The 16724-nt window shown below is 37.9% G+C and overlaps 1 protein-coding gene across 3 annotated transcripts in view; it reads left to right on the top strand.

Moving 5' to 3' along the window:
- The window catches only part of LOC126254070 (germinal-center associated nuclear protein), a 301140-nt gene that overhangs the window by 190121 nt on the left and 94295 nt on the right, over nucleotides 1-16724 (top strand). For all 3 annotated transcript variants that reach the window (XM_049955281.1, XM_049955282.1, XM_049955280.1), the window contains 2 exons: nucleotides 2250-2408; nucleotides 16120-16320. In XM_049955281.1, the coding sequence (XP_049811238.1) occupies nucleotides 2250-2408; nucleotides 16120-16320 (360 nt within the window). The remainder of the gene's footprint in view (nucleotides 1-2249; nucleotides 2409-16119; nucleotides 16321-16724) is intronic.

Below are 16724 nucleotides of genomic sequence, written 5' to 3'. Positions count from 1 at the left end.
ATAAACTGAAACTGCATGTGACATTGGGCAAGACTCAGTTTAAGGGGTGGACATGAAATGATAACTGAATCCTTCTGTCGTCCACCAGACTCATCTCCTGATATAACTGAAACCTTGAGAGAAAACCTCAATTCACTGGGATGTAAGTTCCCCAATCATACTGTAATTATTGGTGGAGACTTTAATCGTCCAGCAATTAATTGGAAAAATTACAATTTTGTCAGTAGCAGGTGTGATAACTAAAAGCTATCTCTGAAAACTACCAAGAAAGATAGTAAGGAAACCCACTTTGATGAAAATGTATTGGATGTAGTGGCAACAAATAGACCTAACCTCTTTGAGGACGTCCATATCAAAACTGGTATCAGTGAACAGACGCAGTTGTGGCAACAGTGATTACCAAAGTGCAAAGGACAACTAAAACAAGCAGAAAGACAGATATGTTCAGTAAACGAGATAAAAAAATCAGTAGCATCATACCCCAATGAGGAACTTGAAAGCTTTGCACCAGGTCAGTCAAATAGGTACAGTATTTCTTGATTTCTGAAAAGCATTTGATTCTGTGCCACACCTATGCCTATTGTCAAAAGTATGATCATATGGGGTATCAAGTGAAATTTGTGGCTGGATCGAGGAGTTTTTGGTATGGAGGACGTAGCATGTTATCTTGGTTGTAGAGTCATCGTCCGATGTCGAAGGAACTTCAGGTGTGCCTGAGGAAAGTGTTTTAGATATTAATGGATCTGAACTGGAACACTCTTGAAGATAGATGTAAACTGTTCTGAGAAACTCTATCAACAAGGTTTCAAGAATCTGCTTTAATGATGACTCTAGGAATATATCACAAACCTCAATGTATTGCTCATAAAGGGATTGTGCAGATAAAATTAGTATAATTGCTGCACGAATGGAGGCATTCTCCATACATGAATGGAACGGGGAAAAAATGTAATAACTGGTACAATGGGATGTAGCCTCTGCCATGCACAGTTTGTAGAGTACAGATGTAGTCGTGAACGTGATTTCTTCTGCTGCATGTGGTGGCAGATATATGGACTGCTGACAGTGACTGATAACAGATTACATATTTACACCACACTCTTCATAGACTGCAATTGAAATGGTGCATTGTTGTGGTGCACTTGCAACAACAGACAGTGGTGGGGTGAGTTCTGATTGTAGGAACTAAGTTCCAAGATGTGAAGTTTCAACCAACAAGTAATTCTAATCAGACCATAGTACAGTTTGGCCATTTCTTTAGACATGAAGCAACTCGGATTTTCTTCACTGTCTTATCTTCACACCTGCAGACAACATGGACTTTTTGTGAGGAATACAAATGTATCACAAATGTTGCACTCATTGTTATATGTGATTTCTGTGTGATGAGTGCTTGTTAAACAGTGTATGAAAATACCTCTGCACTGTCTACCATCTAAGATGCTTTCTTGTGCTCTGAGGTTCACAATATTTAAACGTCAGCAACAATGCTTCTGGTGTTCAGTGGATGAAGTACAGTAGTCATTACAACAGGTGGATCCCTCTCAGTGTGGTGTCTGGGTGACTGGTCTCTCCTTCTCAATCTTCTCCAACCAATTCTTTTCCCCTCCCCGAGGAAGGAAAAATAAGCTAAGAATAATATTTTGTACTTTTTAGTATTTCTGTTTGTTGTGGGTGGAATTTCACATCTTAGAAGGTAATTTACTGGGGCAGCCATATGGTCTCCTTGTAATTTAATTATGAATAATATATTTATGGGAGTTTTCCATCACTGCATATGTGTGTGCCATTAAAATAAGGAATAAATCAGCTTTATTTTTGCATCATACTTTTTGCTAACTTATCATACTCTTATTGTTGTATTTCGAAAAAAAAAAAAAAAAACGGCTAATTAATTATTTAAATGTTTCTGTGTTCATTCATGTATTTATACTCCTACGTTCTGTACGAAATATGTTGTCATAATTGTCTGGACTATTGTACATGTTACCGGCGGAGGTTCGAGTCCTCCCTCGGGCATGGGTGTGTGTGTTTGTCCTTAGGATAATTTAGGTTAAGTAGTGTGTGAGCTTAGGGACTGATGACCTTAGCAGTTAAGTCTCATAAGATTTCACACACATTTGAACATTTTTATTGTACATGAGCAACTTATGATTAAAGAAGTAATTGATTTCTGAAAAATAATTTATTCTGTTTGCAAAATTCTACATTGCAGGAGTGGTTTCTGATGTTGCATATTTGTTTCTCAGATGGTGTCAGCACTAAAATGGCTCGCAAGTAAAAGGCCACGTACACCACCTGTTTACATATGCTATCTGCCGCAATTGTGGGAAACCTGTTTTACTGAGAAATTCTGGTCCAAAATTGAATGGTCTCTAGCAGACAATTCAGTTTTTGTAATGCAGCAGGTAAGTTTGTAAAGAGAAATAAAACAAACCTTGGAACTGGTATTTGCGATGTTTTGTTCTTTGCAACAAATTTACTTGCTGCAATGTTTTCATCAAATATCATCCGATGTTCAGTCCTTAGAAGACTTTAATTTTTCTTAATATTGCTGAAGAAAAACTGCAACCAGCCATACTTTTTCATGAATGATTTATTTTCTTGTGACTAGTTTAGTTATGAGATCGACAGGAAGTGCAAAATGGCTAAGCGGGGATGGCTAGAGGACAAATGTAAGAATGTAGAGGCTTATCTCACTAGGGGTAAGAGAAGGGAAAGCAGAAAGGTGGAAGGAGTATATAGAGGGTCCATACAAAAGCGATGTACTTGAGGACAATATTATGGAAATGGAAGAGGATGTAGATGAAGATGAAATGGGAGATATGATACTGCGTGAAGAGTTTGACGAAGCACTGAAAGACCTGAGTCGAAACAAGGCCCCGGGAGTAGACAACATTCCATTGGAACTATTGACGGCCTTGGGAGAGCCAGTCCTGACAAAACTCTACCATCTGGTGAGCAAGATGTGTGAGACAGGCTAAATACCATCAGACTTCAAGAAGAATATAATAATTCCAATCCCAAAGAAAGCAGGTGTTGACAGATGTGAAAATTACCGAACTATCAGTTTAATAAGTCACAGCTGCAACATACTAACGTGAATTCTTTACAGGCAAATGGAAAAACTGGTAGGGGCCGACTTCGGCGAAGATCAGTTTGGATTCCGCAGAAATGTTGGAACATGTGAGGCAATACTGACTCTGCGACTTATCTTAGAAGAAAGATTAAGGAAAGGCAAACCTACATTTCTAGCATTTGTAGACTTAGAGAAAGCTTGTGACAGTGTTGACTGGAATACTCACTTTCAAATTCTAAAGGTGGCAGGGGTAAAATACAGGGAGCGAAAGGCTATTTACAATTTGTACAGAAACCAGATGGCAGTTATAAGAGTCGAGGGGCATGAAAGGGAAGAAGCAGTTGGGAAGGGAGTGAGACAGTGTTGTAGCCTGTCCCCGATGTTATTCAATCTGTATATTGAGCAAGCAGTAAAGGAAACAAAAGAAAAATTCGGAGTAGGTATTAAAATCCATGGAGAAGAAATAAAAACGTTGAGGTTCGCCAGTGACATTGTAATTCTGTCAGAGACAGCAAAGGACTTGGAAGAGCAGTTGAACGGAATGGACAGTGTCTTGAAAGGAGGGTATAAGATGAACATCAACAAAAGCAAAACGAGGATAATGGAATGTAGTCAAATTAAGTCAGGTGATGCTGAGGGATTTAGATTAAGAAATGAGACACTTAAAGTAGTAAAGGAGTTTTGCTATTTGGGGAGCAAAATAACTGATGATGGTCGAAGTAGAGAGGATATAAAATGCAGACTGGCAATGGCAAGGAAATCGTTTCTGAAGAAGAGAAATTTGTTAACATCGAGTATAAATTTAAGTGTCAGGAAGTCATTTCTGAAAGTATTTGTATGGAGTGTAGCCATGTATGGAAGTGAAACATGGACGATAAATAGTTTAGACAAGAAGAGAATAGAAGCTTTTGAAATGTGGTGCTACAGAAGAATGCTGAAGATTAGATGGGTAGATCACATAACTAATGAGGAAGTATTGAATAGGATTGGGGAGAAGAGAAGTTTGTGGCACAACTTGACTAGAAGAAGGGATCGATTGGTAGGACATGTTCTGAGGCATCAAGGGATCACCAATTTAGTATTGGAGGGCAGCGTGGAGGGTAAAACTCGTAGAGGGAGACCAAGAGATCAATACACTAAACAGATTCAGAAGGATGTTGGTTGCGGTAGGTACTGAGAGATGAAGAAGCTTGCACGGGATAGAGTAGCATGGAGAGCTGCATCAAACCAGTCTCAGGACTGAAGACCACTACAACAACAGTATAGATTTAAGTGTCAGGAAGTCGTTTCTGAAAGTATTTGTATGGATTTGTATCAATCAAATCAGAAACTGACACAACATGAGGTGTAATGACAAGTGTCCACCATCTTGCCATTAGTCATGTTTGTGTTCAGCATGCTCCTTATCAATGATGCAGACTCCTATGCTGAAGTACATAAAGAAAAACCTTTCCTCAAATAATTAAAATGTAAATTCCTTGTATATGTGGATGGATATGTGTGTGTGTGCGCGCGCGAGTGTATACCCGTCCTTTTTTCCTTCTAAGGTAAGTCTTTCCGCTCCCGGGATTGGAATGACTCCTTACCCTCTCCCTTAAAACCCACATCCTTTCGTCTTTCCCTCTTTCCTGATGAGGCAACTGTTTGTTGCGAAAGCTTGAATTTTGTGTGTATGTTTGTGTTTGTTTGTGTGTCTGTCGACCAGCCAGCACTTTCATTTTGTAAGTCACATCATATTTGTTTTTAGATATATTTTTCCTACGTGGAATGTTTCCCTCTATTATAACTATTCTATATATGGAAATTTTAAATATTCTATTTTATTATAGAACTAAAAAACGTGTAATCAGTACTAGACATCCTCCCTGCTGTTTGAAGACGGGCTCAGGCCTAAACTGTTGTTGTTGTTGTTGTGGTCTTCAGTCCTGAGACTGGTTTGATGCAGCTCTCCATGCTACTCTATCCTGTGCAAGCTTCTTCATCTCCCAGTGCCTACTGCAGCCTACATCCTTCTCAATCTGCTTAGTGTATTCATCTCTTGGTCTCCCTCTACAATTTTTACCCTCCACGCTGCCCTCCAATGCTAAATTTGTGATCCCTTGATGCCTCAGAACATGCCTTACCAACCGGTCCCTTCTTCTTGTCAAGTTGTGCCACAAACTCCTCTTCTCCCCAATTCTATTCAATACCTCTTCATTAGTTATGTGATCTACCCATCTAATCTTCAGCATTCTTCTGTAGCACCATATTTCGAAAGCTTCTATTCTCTTCTTGTCAAAACTATTTATCGTATTGCAGGTAAAGCAGGTGGCAAACATTGAGTGATTGGCAGAATTTTGGGAAAATGGAATCTGTCTACAAAGGAGAACATTTACAAAGCACTTGTGCACCCCTTACCAAATAGGATTTATTTATTTATTTACACGTCAAGTTCCATAGGACCAAATTGAAGAGCAAATGTCCAAGGTCATGAATGTTTCAGTACATGAAATTACAAAAAAAAGTAATAGCAGATAAAAATAAAATGTTTATGAACCCAAAAAAAGTCAATCCCTAAGTTTAAGTTACAAACGTTATCAACAATACGACAAGAATCAGCTTAATTTTTCAAGGAACTTCTTGACAGAATAGGAGGAGTGACCCATGAGGAAACTCTTCAGTTTCAATTTGACAGCACGTGGATTACTGCTATGATTTTTGAATTCGAGTGGTAGCTTATTGAAAATGGATGCGGCAGTGTACTGTGCACCTTTCTGCACAAGAGTTAAGGAAGTCCGATCCAAATGCAGGTTTGATTTCTGCTGAGTATTAACTGAGTGAAAGCTGCTTATTCTTGGGAGCTATATTGTTAACAAGAAATGACAATAAGGAATATATATATATATATTGAGAGGCCAATGTCAGAATACCCAGACTCGTGAACAGGGGTCGATAAGAGGTTCGTGAACTTACACCACATATTGCCTGAACTGCCTGTTTCTGAGCCAAAAATATCCTTTTAAAATTGGAAGAGTTACCCCAAAATATAATAACATTCGACATAAGGGAATGAAAATAAGCAAAGTAGACTAATTTTCGTATCAAACAATCACTCACTTCAGATACCGTTCGAATAGTAAAAATGGCAGCATTAAGTCTTTGAACAAGATCCTGAACATGGGCTTTCCAAGACAGTTTACTATGTATCTGTACACCTAGAAATTTGAACTGTTCAGTTTCACTAATCATATGTCCATTCTGTGAAATTAAAACATCTGGTTTTGTTGAATTGTTAGAAACTGTAAAAACTGAGTCTTACTGTGATTTAGAGTTAGTTTATTTTCTACAAGCCACGAACTTAAGTCATGAACTGCACTATTTGAAACCGAGCGAATGTTGGACACAACATCCTTTACTACCGAGCTAGTGTCATCAGCAAACAGATATATTTTAGAGTTACCCATAATACTAGAGGCCATATCATTTATATAAATAAGGAGCAAGAGTGGCCCCAACACTAATCCCTGGGGCACCCCCCACTTGACCATGACCGTACCCCACTGAGATCCCCATGTCAGAGCCATTCTCAACATTATGAATAATGACCTTCTGCTGTCTGTTGCTAAAGTAAGAGATGAACCAGTTGTGAGCTACTCCCCATAATCCGTAATGGTTCAGCTTGTGGAGCAATATTTTGTGATCAACACAGTCAAATGGCTTAGTTGAATCAAAAAATGAGTAACATTCGAAACCTTTTGTTTAACCCATCCGGTACCTCACAGAGAAGAGTATATAGAATTTTCAGTTGTTAAATGACTTCTAAAGCCAAACTGTACATTTGATAGCAAATCGTGTGATATAAAATGATCAATTATCATTACATACACATCCTTTTCAATAACTTTAACAAACACTGATGGCATATAAATAGGCCTAAAATTGTCTACATTATCCCTTTCTCCCTTTTTATAAAGTGGCTTTACTACTGAGTACTTTAATCATTTAGGAAACTGACCATTCGTAAAGGTAAAATTACAAATATGACTAAATACAGGGCTAACATGTGCAGCACAGTACTTTAATATTCTGCTAGGCACTCCATCATGAGAGTCCTTAGTCTTCAGTGAGTTAATTATTGACTCAGTCTCCCGCTTGTCTGTATAACAGAGGAGAATTTCAGACATGAATCTCAGAAAGGCATTTGCCAAGAAAGTTATATGATTCCCTGTAGAAACTAAATTTGTATTTAATTCACCAGCAATGCTCAGAAAATATTATTAAATACTGTACATATATCTGATTTATCAGTAACAGAAATAATTTTACTACAAACTGCCTTTATATCGTCAACCTTGTGCCACTGACCAGACACTTCCTTCACAACTGACCATATGGTTTTAACTAATTAGCTATTCCGTTTGCATAACACATACTTTTTGTAATCCTAAAAACATTTTTAAGCACCTTACAATACTGCTAGTAATGGTTTACTGTAGCTTGATTGTGACTACTTCTAACAGGGTAAAGAAGGGCAGAATGAATGGTCAGAGGTTTGTGTGACCCATTGGAGTGCCTCGCAAAAATAATGGAAAAACGTAAATTGGCAGATGTTTGTAGATAGACAGTAATTATCCTGTGAAAGCCTACTTAACAATGTTTCAAGCACTATTATTAAGCAAGAAACCTAGGAATATACTATAACCACCTAGGCATCACTCCCAAAGGGACCATGAAGACAAAATTAGACTAATTACAGTGCACAAAGTTGCATTTAAGCACCAACCCAGATAGCCGATTGCATTAAAATGCCCACTTCTGGTATATGGGGAGGCTTGCTGGCCCCGATCCAATCCACCATGTGGTTTAATGATCGGATCCTGTGAACTGGCCAATCTGAATGTGGTTTTTAGGCAGTTTTCCACATCATCTTAGATAAATACCGGGCTGGTTCTCATGTCCTGCATCAGTACAATATGCACAAACACTTTGAAAATTGATGTCACATTTGAACATGCAGTTACACTAGATGTAGACAGAAGCGATACACACATTCCTTCTGAAGGAAGGTGGGCGGGGGGGGGGGGGGGGGGCAGTTGTAAGTTTAAAATGCTGTTGACAGTGGCAACCCTATTGTAATAATAGTCTGTGTACAGGTATGGGGATATATCACATTAATCCCGAACCAGCGTTGGCTAGTTGAGTGACACCACACAGGAATGGAAAGAGGCATTTAAGCAGTCATTCTTCTGATGCTCCATGCAAGATTGGAACAGGAAGGCACCCTAATATGTGGTGCTATGGGTAATACCCTCTGGCATTCATTTTGCAGTGATTTACAGAGTGCTGATATCAATGTAAATAGCAAACAGTTTTTCTTCGTGGCCACATATCCTTTTTGTGTTCCATGAAAACATGGGCATATTTAAGACAGTTAGAACTTCTTTACTGTTAGATTTTGCATGAGATTGAAAAACATTTCATTTATTACCATTATTTGAATGGCATTCAGTCAGTTACTGTGTTTCTGTTGGGGGTCATGTGTTCCCATTGGAAAGTTAACCTGTATGCACATTTCATAGTTTTATCAATACTAATCCCTGATTTTCTAACTTATTTTAGCATATGCCAATTATTGTTTTCACATTCTAACATTTTGACGACATGAGAAGCGGTGCAAAATTGGATTGCATTCACAATTCAAACCTCACTCTCATCAGTTGACTTATGTGATGTGTGTAGCCGATCCTTTTCTCTGGATATCAGCTACATTGATCTCCCAAAAGCTTCTTCTCTGAAAACAATCTCGGGTTATAGGAATTTATTTGACATTACTCTACTCTTGAAATATTTGGGTACTCGCAGAATACTTTCAGTTCAGTTACGATATATTTTCAACTTTCACTGGAAACAATTTTACCATTTCTCGTACAAACATTTAAACTTCTGCAAATCAGCTTAGTCATCAAACATTAGACTCAGTTAAGCACATTCATAATTGCATTGGTGTGATAACCAAATAATTCGTGAACATCACGTGCGTCTTGCCTCGTTCAGCGTTAAGACATGAAGTAAGTTAAAAGTCTGTAGTCAGTTGTTCGTTTGTGTTTTTGCAATAATCTCATTCACTAACACAGCAAAGAATAGCCTCTAATTACTCCATGTTCTTTCATACAGTGTCTGTACCGCTAGCGGCTAACACTTGTCATTGTCAGTGGACCGCCACTCTTAAAGTCTTCTCATAACAAACTTACGATCTGCACACAGAAACAGGTGGCGCAGTAGATACGCTTCCACTCTCCCACTTATATTTAAAATATCATGTGTCCAAGACAGCAGAAGGACAAATGGTTCTAGAATTTACGCGGAAATTCTCGTAGCACTACATATCCCTCCCCTCAGCTCGAAAATGCGATATTTTGTACATAATAACCACGTACATTAACATCACATAGGATAACACTTCATTTTTCAACAACACATCTTTTTCTTTCAATAACCGTAAATACTCTTATTCTTATTATCTACTCATTCCATATTTCCATTTTCTTCAATTATAAAATGTGAACCTTTCAATCCATGTTGGAGTTAGCTCTTTCAATATTTAAAATCAAGACGACCCAAATTGTTCTGTTTTCTGCTTTTTTTTCCAATCATAAATTCCAGGTGTGCATGACCCATAAGTAATATACTGTTTGTTCCCACTTTCTGTACTACCTTTTCTAAGTATGTACTTATTTATTACTCATTGTAGTTTGGAGGAACTCTGGGTAAAATGAAAGTGTTCCCTTTTTTTTGTTTCTTCCGTTTTTTGACACTTGGAAACATAAAACGTAATAAGACTGGTGATGCATAGAATTCAAACTTACCAGACTAATTCATATAAAACGTGTGACTTCTGTCACGATACTGTCCTTTTCCCCCTAGGAACAGTACCTATCCCTCACCTGTGGGTTGACTCTATGAGTGCACTCCCTCCTTCCCTTTAGGTAGGTACACCCTCTTAATTCCTATTCTCCTATGGTACAGGTCAATCCCCATCTTGGTGTTCCTGTCCGCACAGTATAATTAAGCATTTCTTAGGTCTACCTATCTGATTCAATAAATGCTGGGTCTACCCCCCCTTATTCTTCCTGAGTAGGCCTCGTGGTTAATTGCCCTAGTATACAGCTTTATGTACTCTATCATTAAATATTCTCTGGTAAAGTTACACATCTATTTTACACCTCAACTCCACTTTCTAATGCTCCATCTAATACCCTAAAGTCCCCTTCAACTCCTCACTTCTATCATATATGTAGATACTATGTCTACACATATTGTTCAACTCTTAGTCGATGCTATGTCTATCTGTATTGACCAACTCTTAGTAGATACTATGTCTACACATAATGATCAAGCCCCACTACTCTATATCTCACCTAAGTATTTACTACCCTGTCTTATCTCAAATGGTTATTACAATTAACTCCAATTTGGCTTATCACTGTTTTATAATTATTACATCAGCCCTCCTGCTCCTGTCTCTCTAGGTGTATGATTTGATTTCTACCCTTCTTTCTTTATGTACCTGTGTGTATATATGGGGAAAAAAAGGAACGATGTATAAACATCACTTATAAAAACAGTATAACGTGTGCATCTACCCAGATGTACATATATCTTTATTCCCCTACATTCCTTGGCAGTTCTGACATCGATCCAGGTTGCTAATTTGTAATTTTAGAATTTGTATTTAAGTGTATCTTTGTATGTATGTTGGTGTGTGTGTGTGTGTGTGTGTGTGTGTGTGTGTGTGTGTGTGTGTGTGCAGCCTGATTCTTTGGCCTACCTATATGAAATAAGTTGTAGCTTATCGAAAACCACGGAAAATAAGGACTTCTGTGATAGAAGTAGTTGAATATGTAGAGAAAGATATGTAGGTACTCAAATGAGAAGTAAGAAAGAAGAAAGTAGAAATGGTTGCTAAGATCGAAGAAGTGAAAGAAGATAGCCCCAAAGACAGGAAACCTTTCCCACAACCCCCTTCCCCAGGATCCATACCTCGCCGGTACTTGAGTGAGAAGCTGGAGGAGGTATGGTGTTAATCTCTCCTACTGGATGGGAATCCTCACCTTGACCCTTGAGGTCCCCAAACAAAATCTTAGCAACAACTATAGGATGGTAAATGGTGAATAATCAGCCACACTTGTTTGTGAGGGTCGTTTGGTGGGTGTGGTGTATGTTCTGTGTTAGCACTGATTTGTCTGTTGGTGGAAATCGTGATTAATCTGTAGTACCCACCCTTTCCAAAACTAATACAAACCCTCCCCTTTACATCACATTTCATAAAAGGTATAAGATATTCTATACCAAATAAAATATTATACACTACTATCCTATAATTGTTTAGTTATTCAGTTTATACTATATTTTATACACGCATAAAATACTATGTCAAGTTTATGTCGTCCTGATATCACTCTGTTTGAATAGTACCATGATATTATTTTTCCATTAATACTATATTCTATTCATTTCATTTCTTGTTTAGAGATCACTGTTTTTCCATGATTCTCTTAAGTCTATTATTTTTCTGTCATATTCAGTTTTCCATATGCTAAAATTGTTGGATAGTTTAAGAATTCGTTAATAGATAACAGAATAGTGTAAGATTTGAAGAGAATTCAGTGTAGGAAAACTAATTTTGAAGAAACACCGAAACATCTCGGGATCCAACTCACATTGTTAGCATCCCTGGGGGCAGATCCCATGGATCTGACCTTAACCTCACTTGAGCAAGTGCAAACCAGTACTTCTCATTAAACTTCGTTTGAAAATCTTCCCAAGAGGAAAAGTTTTCAATGTTTACTGTACCCCATTCTGAGGCTTCTCCTAATAGATACCCCACCATAATTCAATCTTTTTTGAAGCTTCCCAAGTCTTGGGCAAGGCTTGATTGAACCTTTTCAAAAAATGAGTAAGGTGTACTTCTCCATTCGGCTTAAACTTAGGAAACTGCTTAGATAACCCTGAATTTGATCCCCATTGTAAATCTGTCATTACTTCACTAGTTAATACTACATAGGAAAAGTCACCCTATTTTCCACTTTGTCCTATATAAGTTTGAATTCTTTCCATAATCCATCTACATTTATCTTAGTGTTACTAAGTTCGGAAGATAAAATCGGAGACACATTGTCGAGCTTACTCTCTTGGCAACTTTTCTGTCTATCATCTCTTCTACCTGTTCCTCCAGATTACTGATATTGATTATGTCTGAAGTGGCTAGTTTCTCTTTAAAATTTCTTTTCACATTGTCACCTTGAGCGTTAATGCTTAAAATTTGCGATTTGACTATAGGAATTTGTTTGTCTCGCTTCTCAACACTTTCCTTTAAAGTGTGTAATCTTTGTTTTACAGCATCAGATGTAACATTACCTACATTCTGAAATGATCCTAATTTTTTGCTAAGTTCAGACTCTACACTATTACATCTATCTTCAATATCGAATTCTAACTTCTTTGCTAAATCTCAGAATTGATTACTCTGCATCTGATGAAAGTCAGTGAACAGCTGATTGACATGACTACTTAAAAAACTACTTAATTCACCTTTCAAATCAATTTTAAAAATTTCCACTTCAGTGGTTAAAATGTCAAATTCATTTTTCAAATTTCCCATGCCTTCACACATCTGGCTAAATTCCTTATTTTGTTCATCTACTTTTGCACTTACAAGGGAACCTCCCCATCGCACCCCCCTCAGATTTAGTTATAAGTTGGCACAGTGGATAGGCCTTGAAAAACTGAACACAGATCAATCGAGAAAACAGGAAGAAGTTGCGTGGAACTATGAAAAAAATAACCAAAATATACGAACTGAGTAGTCTATGCGCAAGATAGGCAACATCAAGGACAGTTTGAGCTTAAGAGCGCCGTGGTCCCGTGGTTAGCATGAGCAGCTGCAGAACAAGAGGTCCTTGGTTCAAGTCTTTCCTCGAGTGAAACATTCATAATTGCATTGACGTGACAACCAAATAATTCGTGAACATCACATGCATCTTGCCTTGTTCCGAGGTGAGTCATGAAGTAAGTTAAAAGTCTGTAGTCAACTGCTCGTTTGTCTTTTTACAATAATCTCATTCACTAACACAGCAAAGAATAGCTTATAATTACTCCATGTTCTTTCACACAGCGTCTGTGGCACTAGCAGCTAACATTTGTTATCATCAGTGGAGTGCCACTCTTACAGTCTTCTCATAACAAACTTCCAACCTGCACACAGAAACAGGTGGTGCAGTAGATACACCTCCACTGTCCCATTTATATCTAAAATATCATGTGTTCAAGACATTTTCATTTCTTGTTATTGCTTAAATTTTATCTGCTTACTTTGATGTTCATAGCATTTCCAGTTTATCAGATAAACATAGGGTTTGTTATGTCTCCAGAATATTTCCTTCCACTGTCACTGAATGAGATGGTGTATTGGTGCGACAATACACTGCCATTTGGTAGGATGTTGGTCTCATATCTCTGTCCTACAAAGAGCTAGATTTTCCATAATTTCCTTAAATTGCTTACGCCAAACACAGAGATGATGCCTTTGAAAAGAAAACTGCCTATTTCTTGACCCATCTTTAGCCGGAACCAAACCCTGTGTTCCAACTATAATTACGTCACAGTTGAGAGAACATTAAGACCCTAACCTTCCATCACACTGTCCTTGATGTTATGTCTGTTCATTGTCATGTAGAGAAAAATGCAATGAAATTATTGAAGAACATTAAGAGAGTGAGTAAAAAGAATAAAATAAGTAATAAAGTAAAAAATGCACAAGCAGCAAATTCCTCCAAAGAGATATATGAAAAAATAATTAACTGAAAGAGGCAGTAGGAATGTGAGATGAGTGGGATGCAATGAGCAACTGAATGAGAGGTAGCTGCCATGTAAGAGGGAGACTGAATGGACTAGTTCTGTGTCACAGATGAGTGAGATGTGGTTAGACTTCATTCTGGGTGTTGGTAGAACAGTCAAGAACGGCATATGAGGGCATTTGTTTGCTGCCAGGTAGTGGATGGACAGCACTTTACAGCTCTGCAATTGACCTGTATCTTCAGAAAGGCAATACAATGTCCCATAGTGCATGAATAGTGTCAAGATGGTGTGAGCAAACAACTATGTAGATCAAGGTGTGTGCTTAGTGCCCCAGATCAACTGATGTCAAATCTATTGTACACATTATTGGATGTTACTGAGCAATGTGTGCACACCCTGGCCCCAGCTTTGATCAGTATCATGAGCTGTGAATAGTGGTTGAGCGATCATGGATCAGGATGGCACCTCAACATTTTTGGTGTCTCATGATGAGCAAGCCATGGCACATTGCCATTGTCAGAGAGTGCATAATTTGCATGCACAATTATAATTAAGCAAATTTAATGAGATACTATTTTATCATAAAAGTAAATATGTCATCTTCAGCTTTCTTAAATTTCTCACTGGGAGCAGTGGTGTCAAAAACCACAGTTGTGAGGTTTTTTTTTTTTTTTTTGTGCCTATCTGCGACTCAGCATCTCTGCTATATGGTGAGTAGCCACTTTTCTTCTCATAATATTGTTGCATTCCACCCTGGATTTTCCATTGTTTGAAAATTGTTATAGGTTACATTTAAAGATATTCCATAACATATTTTTCTGTTCATGTACCTGTATACAAAATGTGATTTACATATAAATTCTGCTGGTGTGGTAATACTTAGGGAAACACAATCTGATTGTCACAGAAGAAGAATAAGAGGGTCGTTCAATAAGTAATGCCCCACATTTAAAAAAAAAAAAACCATACCATTAATATACATAGATAAACATCCTTGTTGGTGCTTCACATTTGATGTTTGTTCTGTGCGCCGGTGAAGTTTCGAACCATTCTGGCGTATAGCAGAGCTGTAGTAGAGTGTCATAATGGCATCTACAAATGACTTGCGTTCCAAGCAGTGTGCTGTTATTGAATTCTTGTGTACAGAAAAAGAAACCGTGGTGAATATCCATAAACATTTGTGTGCAGTGTATGGTGATGCTGCAGTTGATAGGAGTACAGTTGGGCGATGGGTAAAAATGTTACAGCCTCAGGAAATGCAGAAACAGAGCTCCATGATCAGCCATGCTCGGGGCGTCCTGTCACAGCCACTGTTCCAGATACGCTGAATCATGTGGATGCCATTATTTGTGCCAACTGGCGCATAACAACACACCAATAGGCTCTACAGTTGTTGGTCAGCATTGGCTGTTCTTGTGCAAGGACCGAGACTCTCGGATCTTCAAAGAGGTGCTCACGATGTGTTCAACGAATGCTCACAGTGGACCACAAGATTCAAAGACCTGGAACACTTGGACTTCCATCTCTTTGGGCCATTTAAAGATTCTCTATGGGGAACACGCTTTGAAGATGACGAGAGTGTCAGTAACACAATGAAAACAGGATAAGAGCTTTTACCAACAGGAAATACAGGCTCTTCCACAATTTTGGCATATGGCCATAGAATGTGATGGAGACTACGTAGAAAAATAGGACATGGACAACACATGTTGATGTATATTGTCACCAAATTCTGATTCTTAACAATAAATTGTTCTGAGAAAAAAATGTCAGGCATTACTTATTGAATGACCCTCCTACATAGTCAATATGTGTAATCAGTGAGATTTTAGTCAACTTGTCATTTGGAAACAGCAGATAACTGCATATTTGAGAGTAGGATAGGATTCGGTGCTATGATGATGGAGCAACTGAGGTAGCTAATGCGTACATCAGAAGAAAGGAAAGGAACTTTGGATTGAGAGGCAAACTCTTACATTAGAACATACATAAGCAAGTTGACTTCTCAGAAAAGAAGTTAATTTTTGAAATTAGATGTTTCACACTATGCCAAACATAAATGCAGCTGCAAAACATCACCAGCCAAATGTTCTTTTGCTCATCCACAGTAAGCAGTAACATTTTCAATGCCTACTATAATGTTATAATTGGTTTTCTTGATATTTCATTGTACTTTTTTTCTTTTCCTTCATTTTTGAACATAGAATCCCAAGACTATTATTCATCTATATAATGCAGCAATTGATAGACTGCTGTTTGCTTGTCTGGATGAGGATCTCTTAGAATACTCATTTGGACCACCAGAATTTGAGGATCATTTAGATGATCCCTCACAGCACACAAGTGGATTCCAAGTGTGCCCAAAGTACTGGGGATCTCCACCCTACTGCAAATTTTTGTTTGATGTAAGTTGAACAGTATTTGTGGTTTGCTCTTTATTATTTAACTGTTTGAAATAATTACAGTTATTCAGATTGTGATGATGATGGAAATAGAAATAAAGAAGACAAACAAAAAGAAATATTCCGTGTTCACAGAAATGTAGCTATGGCATTTAAATGAAGGCTTGCCCAATGTTTTAACTGATATTAAGTTGAATGTAATGCAGTTTTTAAGCTTTTGTGTATCATATGTCTTCCGTTCTCAGTTAACATTGATGAGATTTTAATGTGCTGGAAAGCAGCTATTTCATACTCTAAGTTGCATGATGTGCCAGCAAGAAGGAACTGTCTTTTAACTCTTAGACTCAATATGTACACTATGTGATCGAAAGTATGTGGACACCTGGCTGAAAATGACTAACACGTTT

Source organism: Schistocerca nitens, chromosome 1, assembly GCF_023898315.1.
Source record: "Schistocerca nitens isolate TAMUIC-IGC-003100 chromosome 1, iqSchNite1.1, whole genome shotgun sequence".
Taxonomy (NCBI): Eukaryota; Metazoa; Arthropoda; class Insecta; order Orthoptera; family Acrididae; genus Schistocerca; species Schistocerca nitens.
This window is presented reverse-complemented; position numbering and strand designations above follow the sequence as displayed.